Source organism: Zalophus californianus, chromosome 3 (assembly GCF_009762305.2).
Source record: "Zalophus californianus isolate mZalCal1 chromosome 3, mZalCal1.pri.v2, whole genome shotgun sequence".
Taxonomy (NCBI): Eukaryota; Metazoa; Chordata; class Mammalia; order Carnivora; family Otariidae; genus Zalophus; species Zalophus californianus.
The window spans coordinates 65,239,434-65,251,085 of record NC_045597.1 but is presented as its reverse complement, the minus strand read 5'-3'; the positions used below and the strand labels follow the sequence as shown (position 1 = coordinate 65,251,085).

General features: G+C 36.9%; 1 protein-coding gene across 1 annotated transcript; it reads right to left on the bottom strand.

Moving 5' to 3' along the window:
• Positions 1 to 7,998: 7,998 nt before the first annotated feature.
• LOC113920690 (NADH dehydrogenase [ubiquinone] 1 alpha subcomplex subunit 1-like) lies at positions 7,999 to 8,211 on the bottom strand. Its single transcript, XM_035726925.1, has one exon. The coding sequence runs from the start codon at positions 8,209 to 8,211 to the stop codon at positions 7,999 to 8,001; it is 213 nt and encodes a 70-aa protein (XP_035582818.1).
• Between the last annotated feature and the right edge of the window lie 3,441 nt (positions 8,212 to 11,652).

Genomic DNA, 11,652 nt, shown 5'->3' with positions numbered 1-11,652 from the left:
TGGCGCGCTGGGCGGGGCGAGCTGGGGACCGCAGGCGGAAGAGGTGGAGTTGGGAGGGTCGGCCGGCACCCAGGAGGCTTGCGCGCCAAAGGCTGGTGTTGTCGGGGCGGGGCGGGGCGGGTCCCCACAAAGAGGGTGGGGACTCAGGCCCGGCAGTTGGGGGGGCCCACAAACTCCTTCGCGGGCCCAGCATCCAGCCCCGTAAAATGCGAGGTAGGATGTGGCTATTTGGAAGGTAGGGTGCCCTTCTGAATTTCTGGAGTGAAAGACTCTTGGAACGAGCTTTTAATCTCAGCCCATCCAAATGGAAAGGGAACTTCACCATTTCTACAATTAATAGTTCAAGCCATTCAGCCTTCGACAGTGTATATCAAATGCCAGTGAATTTAATGTTTAAAAAATTCCAAAAAACAAACAGAAGCAACCTCACTGAAGAGTTCTAACAGTTCAGAAAGGGAATAACCAGCATACATTACAATGTCTAATTGTAGTTCTGCACCTCTAAACAACTTTGGTTGTTGGGTATAAACTTTATTCTTATTATTGAGGTGAAATTCACAGAACATAAAATGAAACATTTTAAAAGTATAATTCAGGGACGCCTGGGTGGCTCAGTCAGTTAAGCATCGGCCTTCGGCTCGGTTCATGATCCCGGAGTCCTGGGATCGAGTGCTGCATCGGGCTCCCTGCTCGATGGGGAGCCTGCTTCTCCCTCTGCCTCTCTCTCTCTGTCTCTCATGAATAAATAAATAAAATCTTAAAAAGATAAAAATATAATTCGGTAGCATTTAGTACATTCATGATGATGTGCAACCACCAACTCTAATTCCAAAACATTTTCATCACCCCCATTAAGTATTTACTCTCCATTTTTCCCTCTCTTAGACCTCAGCAGACACCACTTACTTTCAGAGTCTTTAGATTTACCTAATCTGGATATTTCCCAAAAATGGAAAATGTGACCTTTTTTTATGTGTCTTCTTTCACTTAGCGTAATGTTTTCCAGGTCCATCCACCTTGTAGCAAGTATCAGTACATAATTCTTTTTTATGGCTTATATTCTGTCCCATTGTATGTATATACTACAGTTTTAGTTTTACGCATTGGTCCATTGATGGCCATTTGGGTTATTTACACCTTTGGACTATTGTGTATGGTGCTGCTATGAATATTTGTTTTGTATTTGAGTCCTGTTTTCAATTTGGGGGTGGGTGGGTAATATACCCCTAAAGAAAACCAGAGCCTGACATAGTTCAAGTGGTAAAAACAGATTTTATTTGGCAACTATTGCAAAAGAGGGAAAGAGACCTCAGTATAGAACTGGACTCAATTCCACATGTACAGCATGAACAAATAGTAATTTATAGCCAAGGAGCGGAGTTGGAGGGCAGTGGATGGAAGTTTCTTAATAGGAAATGATAAGGGTCAGGGGGCATTCTGGCTAAACTGACTTGTTGGGATTCTGACTGAAGGCAGATTAGGTTGATCAGGCACCAAGGGTGGGGACTAAGAGTTTGATCAGATCAGATATCCAGGGGGATACAGATACACAGTTCTTTGTAAACTGACTTAGGATTCTTGCTACAACTGGTTAATACATGTCCCACAAATCAGACTAGAATCCTGGAGAGAGCTTGTCAAATACCTAGGAGTGGAATTGCTGGGTCATATGGTAATTCAATTCTTAAATATTTGAGAAATTGATGAAACTTTTCCACAGTGGCTGAGACATTTTACATACTAATAGCAATCAATATGTGGTGGTTCCAATTTCTCTACATCCTCGCCAAATTTCTTTTTTAAAAATTATACTCATCCTAGTAGGTATGAAATAGTATCTTATTGTGGTTTTGATTTGTGTTTTCCTAAGGCTAGTGATGTTGCATATCTTTTCATGGCTGTGTTGCCCATTTGTATATCTTTGGAGAACTGTCTATTCAAGTCCTTTGCCTATTTTTTAATTGGGTTGTCTTTGTTGTTTAAGTTTTGAGTCTTTCTGTATTCTGGATACTAGACCCTAATCAGATATATGATTTGCAAATATTTTCTTCCATTCTGTAGGTTGTCTTTTCACTTTCTTGCTAATGTCCTTTGATGTACAAACTTAAATTTCTGATGAAGCCTAGTTTATTTTTCTGGCTTATGGCTTGTGCTTTTGGTGTCATACTTAAAAACCCATTGCCAAATCCAAATTCATAAGGATTGTCAAAAGCCAAACTCCATACACTGAGTAAAATAAAACAGAAAGATGAGTTTGTTGCAGTGGTTTTGACCTGTAAACTCGGAAACTCAAGACAAAGAGAGCAATGAGTTTCAAGTTAAAAGGTGTTTATGGGGTAAACATGGAAGTTATTTGACTTTTTCAGTTGATTGGTTGCTTAGTGTTCTTATTTGTGTCAGGGTAGCTGAGTCAAAGAAAAAAGAAAGTCCAAAGATAGCATGAACAGACTTGGCATTTGGGGGTATCACTGTCCTGGACTGATTTCTGAGAGGAGCCATAAGTTACTGCAATTTGTCAGGTAAGGCTAAGTTTTGCTTTTCTTTAATGTGCCTGCCTGCATTGGCCAACACCATTTTGTCCCCATCATGAGTGACCCCATTTTAATTTTGATTCTATAGGATTTACCCTTAGGATTTCTTGTAAGAGTTTTATGATTTTAGCTCATGTATTTAAGTCATTGATTCGCTTTCAGTTAGTTTTTGTATATGTTGTGTAATAGGGATTTCATTTCATTCTTTTGCATGTTGTCCCAGACCCATTTGTTGAAGAGACTGTTCTTACTCCCAATGAATGGTCTTGACCTCCATATCAAAAATCAGTTTGCCATACATGTATGGGTTTGTTTCTGGACTGTTAATTCTACTCCATTGGTCTATATGTCTATCCTTTGTCAGTGTAGGTATCCCCAGCTTTTCAAAATTTGTGTTATGCCACTTTGCTTTTACGAAAGACCTACATTAGTACCTGTTTTCATTAATTGAAAGAAATCTGAAAAGAATTTTTGCTTTTACGACAAAAGATTAAAGGAGAAAAAAGTGTTCAGTGTTTGTTTTGTAGGGAGCCTTTATAGAGGCAGCATGCACCCTGAGCAGCAAGAGTGGCACAGCCAAACTCTTTCTCTGGGAACTACATCTCAGTATCAAGCCACCATAGCTTTGCACTGTGTCTGTGAGCATCTGTGCTTAATCTTGATTTATGTTGTGCATCCATTTAGCAAGATGTGTTCTAAAGTATCGGAAAAGCCTGAGAGAGATTGTTTTTCCATGTAAAATTATAATTTTCCATGTAAATTAATGTTAATTGCTTCTTCACTCTATGCCATTTCAGTTTATAAAAGGTTTCATAGGAACTCTATTTTTGGATAGCAGGAAGAAATCTGTACCACACTGTTTTGATTACTGTAACTTTGTAGTAAGTTTTAAAATGGGGTTGTGTAAGTCCTCCAGTTTTGTTCTTCTTTTCTAATATTGTTTTGGCTCCCTTGCAACTTTATATGAATTTGAGGATCAGCTTTTCCATTTTTGCAAAAAGGCCACTAGGATTTTGATAGGGATTGTTGAATTGGTAGATAACTTTGGCAAATATTGGTGTGTTAAATACTCCGTCTTCCAATTCATGAGCATGATAATTTTCCATTTATTTAGGTCTTCTTTAATTTTTTTCAGCAATGTTTTATGGTTTTCAGTACACAATATTTTCATCTCCTTAAATTTATTCTTAGGTATTTCATCTTTTTGAATGCTATCTTAATCAGCTTAGGTTGCTATAACAAAATACTGCATACTGGGTGTCTTAACAGAAATTTCTTTCTTACAGTTCTGGAGACTAGGAATCCAAGATCAAGGCCAGTATGTTTTCTGGTGAGAATTTTATTCCTGGCTTGTAGATAGCTGCCTTCTCACTTTGTCCTTCCATAGTGGGCAGGGAGAGAAAGAAAGGGAGACAGGGTGTACTCTGGTGTCTATTCTTAAGGATACTAAGCTATCAGATGAGGGCCCTACCCTTATGACCTCATTTAACCTTAAATTACCTTCTTATAGGCCTTATCTCAAAAACAATCAAATTGGAGATTAGGGTTTCAACATATGGATTTTGGAGGGACACAATTCAGTCCATAGCAGATGGTATTATAAGTGGAATTATCACTTAATTTCCTTTTTGGGTTATTCATTGTTAGTGTATTAAAAACACATTTTTTTGAGTGTTGATCTTATACTCTGCAAATTTGCCAAATTTATTTATTAGCTCTAATAATTGTGTGTGTGTGTACGTGTGTATGTTCTTTAGGATTTCTATATACAGAATCATAGCATCTGTTAATTGAGATAGTTTTACTTGTTCCTTACAATTTGGATGCCTTTTATTACTTTCCCTTGTCTAATTGCTTTGGTTAGGGTCATTCTTTCATTTGAAGGAATTGGCTCATGCAATTTTTAACGCTGGCAAGTCTGAAATTTGTAGGGCAGGGTGGTAGACTGAAAACTCAAGCAGGAGTTGATGTTGTAGTCTTGAGACAGAATTTGTTCTTTTCCAAGAACCCTCAGTTTTTGCTGTAAAGGCCTTTGTGTATTGTCAAAGTTGATTGAAAAAGGCCTACCTATATCATCAAGAGTAATCTTCCTTATTTAGAATCAATCAATTGTAGATGAAAAACACATCTATAGAATTCTTTTCACAGTAACACCTGGATTAGTGTTTGATTAAATAGGTGGATAGCAAAGTTGACACATAAAACCAATCATCACACCCAGTGTGGTAGATAGTTTTATTCACAATTTTTTAAATGAAAAATTTCACTTTTGTCATGGCTTCAGTCTGGGTAGAATATACTTCCCCCACCGTAGTGATTTTGCATTTTGCCATATGACGTGCTTTGGCCAATGGAATGTGAGTGGATGTAACATGTCCACCAGTTGGGAAACTAGATGTGGTCTTGGAGAGAAGGGGAAGGCCTGTATATTCTGAATCCTTTGGCTTTGCGTGTATGTGCATGTATTTGTATGTATGTGTTTCTGCAGGCAATGATAAGAGTGTCCAGCTTGAAATGGCTCCTGCTGGCAAAAGAAGAAATACTTGGAGCACCAAGGACAATTAAAAAGTGTTTGACTGCAATGGATTGAAACTCATTAAATATGTTAAAAATACATGAATTCTTACTATTGCTTAAAAAAAAAGCTCACTAGTCACATTGAAGATTGCTAGGACACCAGTTCATTATTCTGAAATTGGTAAATAATGGTTAAAAAAGCAAAACAATTAACCTGCTTTTCCTACATGAACTGAAATTCAGAGTAACCAAATTGTTGATGAAGAAAAACTTTTTTATGAAAAAAGTCCAATGAATAAATGAGGGAGGAATGATAATATCACCATTTTACAACCCATAAGAAAATAATGTTTCTAAGAAATAATAAGTTCAGTTCCACATATAAGGAGCTTAGAAGTTGCTACTCCATCCCAACAATAAGTAAAAAGATGATCAAACTGAAAAATCAACAACTCTTTTTAGATCTGCAAGAGAAGTGAGGTCACAGGGCATATAATGCCCGCCAAATAGAGAGACTGACACGTGAATATAGAATCACAATGTATTGGAGCAGCAGCCTCCATGCGAACCAGTGCCCGGCTAGGGGAACCTGAACTGCAATTGATGAATTGCTGGAGGCTCAGTGTGGACAATTCTGACACTTAAAAGCTCCAGGGGGACTGAGTCATGAGGCAGCCCCCACACTTTTGTAAGTTTACACCTCCAAAAACTCTACAAGTTTCTCACAGTAAATATCAGAGAAAAATCTTGTGCTCCAACAGGAGGAGAGGAAAAGCCATCTGAAAATAAACCAGAAAACTCTCTTCTTCTTAGTAAGGCCTGCCCTCAGAGGAAACTTAGTAAGGCTTGCCCTCAAGTTAACCAGAGCCTAACTTGTTGGGGTTTTATCAGAGCCTAGAGGACCTGGGGGAAAGGAAATACTCAACTCTAGCCCACTCTAGCCATCCTGTCCCAGATATAAGAGGAGTGGGGGAGAAAACTGAGAAGCACTTGTGAAGTTCATGGTTCAGAGGCACAGGCTCACTGAAAGACTGAGACCTACTCGGACTGTAGAATGCTTCACCTCCCGTAAATCTCACTACTACATTATGAAAGGCCTGTTTACAACAGTTCTTTTTATATGTCCAGCAATCAAGAAAAAGAAGACATCCCAAAAGACATTGTTTGAAGAGACAAAGCAAGCATCAGAACCAGACATTGCATGGATATTGGAATTATCAGATTGGGACTTTGAAACTGTGATTAAATGCTGAGGGCTCTAAGGGATGAAGTAGACAGCATTCAAGAGTAGATGGACAATATAAGAGATGAAAGTCCTAACAAAGAACCAAAAATAAATGTTAGAGACAAAAAATATATAAAAGAAATGAATGCCTTTGATGGGCCTATTAGTAGACTGGACATGGCTAAGGAAATAATAACTGATGTTTGCCAAATAAGCATTTGGTGGATGGTTGAAAGGGAACTTCATAGAAATGGATCAGACTGACAACACTTGATCAATCTTAATAGTACTGCAAGTGAGATGATCAAGTATTGTGTACCTCCTGATGGGATACATTTCATATTGTTACTCTTTTTGAAATATTTTCACAAAACCAGAAATTGATTCTAAATCTAATGAAGCCTCTAGATCTAACTGCTGGTTTACTTGAAAGAGGAAGGCACAGAGTAACATGTTAAGTAATATCATGATAATAGAATCCACCCAGTACATAATGTGGTAACCACTGCAGGAAAATGGAATGTAAACTGGCTATGTTAACTATTATGGGCTGAATTTTGTCCTCTCCCAAATTCTATGCTGAAGCTCGAAACCCTAGTACCTCAGAATGTGACTGTATTTGTAAATCACCTCTTTAAAGAGGTGATTAAGTTAAATGAAGCTGTTAATATGGGCCCTAATCCAGTATGATGGGAACCCTTGTAAAAAGAGGTTGTGGCACATAGACACCAGAGATAAGAGCACAACAAATCTGTGGTATTTTGTTATGGCAGCCTCAGCAAACTAATACAATAACACTAGGTGGAATAATGGTTTTTTGGTTATAAGAACAACAAAAATGGACCTTATCTATTAGAGATATAAAATGTAGTGTTTACAGGTGAAATGAATTTTGGGATCTGGCTTAAAAATACTTAAAAAAAATACATGATAGATGAAATAAGAATGGCAAATTTTTGGTAATTATTAAAACTGAGTAAGAGATATTAGAAGTGCATTGTATCTCCACCTTTGTATATGTTTGAAGGTGTCCAAAATAAACAGTTAAACATGTATGCACGTGCACACACATACATATACATGCAATATGCCAATATATATCATATGTAAATAGTGTTTTTTTCAGAATTCTGGCTCAAATTCATCCAGTCTTATGGATTTGGCTACTGCCCATATGCTAAAGACTCTCATGTCTACAGTTTTACCCATTTCTGGTAACTCAACATTGTTACTTGCTGTACTAGAGGCCTTTCACACATGAAGTGTCCAAAATGAATTCCTCATCTTTTCCTTCAGATTTTCCATGTTTTCCCTGCTGGTGATCATCAACTTCCCACAGGCAAGAGTCTGGCTTAGAGATCTCCTCTCTTAGGCCCCATATCTCACCAGTCCTCAAGTTCCTGGAATTCTATTTCTAAATACCTGTTGGGTCTGTCCTCTCCTCTCTTATGGTGTCACTTCCATGGCTCACATTCTGGTTCACTGTACTCTTCCCTGGACGGTTGTAGGTCCCTTTTACAGGTCTTTGCTTCCTTTCTCATCCTGGGTTTCCCTCTGCTAGCTTTGTTCATGTTGCTAAAGTTGTCTTTTCTTCTCATAACTTTCATTTTTTTTTTTACTTTTTTGTTGTTTTTATTATGCACTATATTAATACACTGCATAACCTTCTAGAAGGGGTAGATGAGTATGACTGAGTTATTTTTCATCAATCAGGAAAATGCTTCCTTAATTGATATTCTCCAAACCCTTTGACACATAGTAACTATTAACTCCAGAGACCCGCCTATCTCTTTGCATCAAACTCCACTGATAGGGATAATAGGCAACCCTTTTTTCCTTGCCCCCGTTACTGAACCTGTGGATGTGCGCCGTGGCTATGCTGGGGATGACCAAGCACACGGCCATGACACCGATCCCAGGCAGGATCTCTAACCACATCGCAGCGCGGTTGCCAGGGCCAAGCCCTTGCCTGCCCGGCCCGGTAAAGGTGACCCGGCCTCGGTCTCTCATAACTTTCTTTAAATATAATGGACAGATAATATATTAACATGAAGCAGTGCAAAAGTGTATAAGTATAGAAAAATGAGTCTGTCATTGTGGCACAATTTATGGTAGCACAGATCTAGAAGGAACCAAATTTCCATCAAAAGGTAACCTGAGTAAACCAGGGTAGGGCCACATAATGGAGTAATCTGTGGCCCTAAGAAGGAATGAAGACTATATCTGTCTATAGCATATATTGTTGTGTGAAGAAATCCCCACACCTATAATGAGACCTGATTCGTTTTAGTGGGAAAGTAGAGCACAATAGTGGCTCTATTACCTGGCACTAATAGTGTTCATGGCTTCTGGATTAGTCATTGTTTCTAGGTATTTCAGTGGACAGCGGTAGGAAATTAATATAAGTATAAAGTAATAAATAAATATATTAACATACATCATGAAATTTATGGACATTCCAGTTTAAATTCAGTATTTGGGGTTTTTATTTAAACTCTTTATCTTATTTGTATATGGCCTTTCTCCCACAGTGAAAAATGCTGGTCCACAAGTGCACCAAAACAATGATTCATTGCTTTGTCCTACATTACATTTGCAACTGTCTCAGAATAACAACATCAAAACTACCATCAACAGTATGATCACTGTAACATTTAAAGGTTTTTTTTTTTGTCCTCAGAGTATATACTATAAAAAATACATACACAAATTCTGTTTTTTTAAAAAAAACATTTGAAATAATTTCTTTCAGATTGGTTTTGTTTTTAGGAATTGATTTTTTAAATAATTTATAAGAATGTGAAATAAATATATGACTACATATTAAATCTACAAAATTAGGTTAAGCTCAGAAACTCTAGCTTCTATTCCAGTTCTCTCATTCTGTTCCACCTTCCCTATATTGTTAAGCAATATATTTTAGTTTAATATAGTTATTATATGTATGTATGTTACACATGTGTTAGTTATTATATATTACATATGTATATATGCATATATATGTCTTTTGTTACTAAATAAAATAAGGGAACTCAGCAACACCATCAAGTGTTAACATCATTTCATTATAGGGATCCCTTTGGGAGAAGAAAAGGAAAAGAGGGAGGAAAATTTCTTTGAAGAAATAAAAGCTGAAAACTTCACTAAACTGGGAAAGGAAACAAATCCAGATCCAGGAGGCACAGGGAGCCCCCAACAAAATCAACCCAAGGAGGTCCACATCAGCACACATAGTAATTAAAATGGCAGAAAGTCATGATAAAGAGAGAATTCTAAAAGCAGCAAGAGAAAACAGTTACATACAAGGGAAACCCCATAAGGCTATCAGTAGATTTTACAGCAGAAACTCTGAAGGCCCGAAGGGATTGGCATGATATATTCAGAATGATAAGAGGAAAAAATCTGCAGCCAAGAATACTCTATTCAGCAAGGCTATCATTCAGAATAGAAGGAGAGATAAAGAGTTTCCCAGACAAAAGTTAAAAGAATTCATCACCAAGCCAGCCATATAAGAAATGTTAAAGGGGACTTTTTGAGTGGGAAAGAAAGACCGTAAGTAGGAGTAAGAAAAATAGGAAGCACAAAAACAGCAAAATTAAGTATATCTATAAAAATCCAGTCAAGGGATTCACAAAAGAACATAAAATATGACATGGGATGGGGAGAGGAGTAAATATTTAGTGCTTTTAGAATGGGTTCAAACTTAACCATCAAATATAGACTGCTCTATGCATAAGTTGTTATATATAAACCTAATGGTAATGACAAATAAAAAAACCTGGTAATAGGTAGAGACAGAGACAGAGACAGAGAGAGAGAGAGAGGGAGGGAGAAAGTATTCCAAGTATATCACTAAAGAAAGCCAGCAAATCATGAGAGAAGAGAGCAAGAGAAGAAAGGAACAGAGAAGAACTACAAAAACAACTAAAACAACTAACAAAAATGGCAATAAGTATATATCTATTGATAATTACTTTGAGTGTAAATGGACAAAATGTTCCAGTCAAAAGACATTGGGTGATGGAAAGGATAAAAGAGCAAGACCCATTTATATGCCACCTACAGAAAGTTCATTTCAGACCTAAAGACACATGCAGACTGAAAATGAAAGTGTGGAAAAGCACTTATGTAAATGGAAGTGAAAAGAAATATAAGGTAGCAATATTTAGACAAAATAGTCTTTAAAACCGAGACTTTAATAAGAGACAAAGAAGGACACTGCATAATCATAAAGGGAAAATCCAACAAGAAGATAGTAATAATTGCAAATATTTATGGACCCAACATGGGAGCACCCAGATACATCAAGCAGCTATTTACAAACATAAAGGAAGTAATTGATAGTAACACAATGATAGTAGGGTACTTTAATGCCCCATTATATCAATGGATAGATCATCTAAACAAAATCAACAAGGAAACAGTGGCTATAAATGACACATCGGACCAGATGGATTTAACAGATACATTTAGAACATTCCATCCTAAAACAGCAGAATACACATTCTTTTCAAGCACATACAGACTAGGTCATGTTAGGCCACAAAACAAGTCTCAACAAATTAAAAAAGATTGTAATTATTTTATGCATCTTTTCTGGCCACAATGCTTGAAATTAGAAATCAACCCCAAGAAAAACTCTGGAAAGAACACAAATACGTGGAGGTTAAATAACATGCTACTCAACAATGGATGGGTCAATCAAGAAGTCAAAGAAATAAAAAATTACATGGAAACAAGTGAAAATGAAAACGCAATGATCCAAAATCTTTGGGATGCAACAAAAGCAATTATAAGAGGGAAGTTTACAGCAATATAGGCCCTACCTCAAGAAGTAGGAAAAATCTCAAATAACCTAACTTTATACCTAAAGGAACTAAAAAAGAACAACAAACAAAACTCCAAACCAGCAGAAGGAAGGAAATAATAAATATTAGAGCAAAAATAAATGATATAGAAACTTAAAAAAAACAAACAAAAAACAGTGGGACAGATAAACCAGGAACTACTTTGAAAAGATCAACAAAATTGACAAACCTCTAGCCAGACTCATTAAAAAAATAATAATAAAATGGGGGGGAGAGAGAACCCAAATAAAATCACAAATGAGAGAGGACAAAAAACCCCAACACCACAGAAATACAAACAATTATAAGAGGATATTATGAAAAATTATATGGTAACAAATTGGGTAACCTAGAAGAAATGGATTCATTTCTAGAAACATATAACCTACCCAAACTGAAGCAGGAAGAAATAGAAAGTTTGGACAGACTGATTACAGTAATGAAATAGAATCAATAATCAAAGAACTCCCAACAAACAGAAGTCCAGGACCAGACAGCTTCACAGGCAAATTCTACCTAATATTTAAAGAAG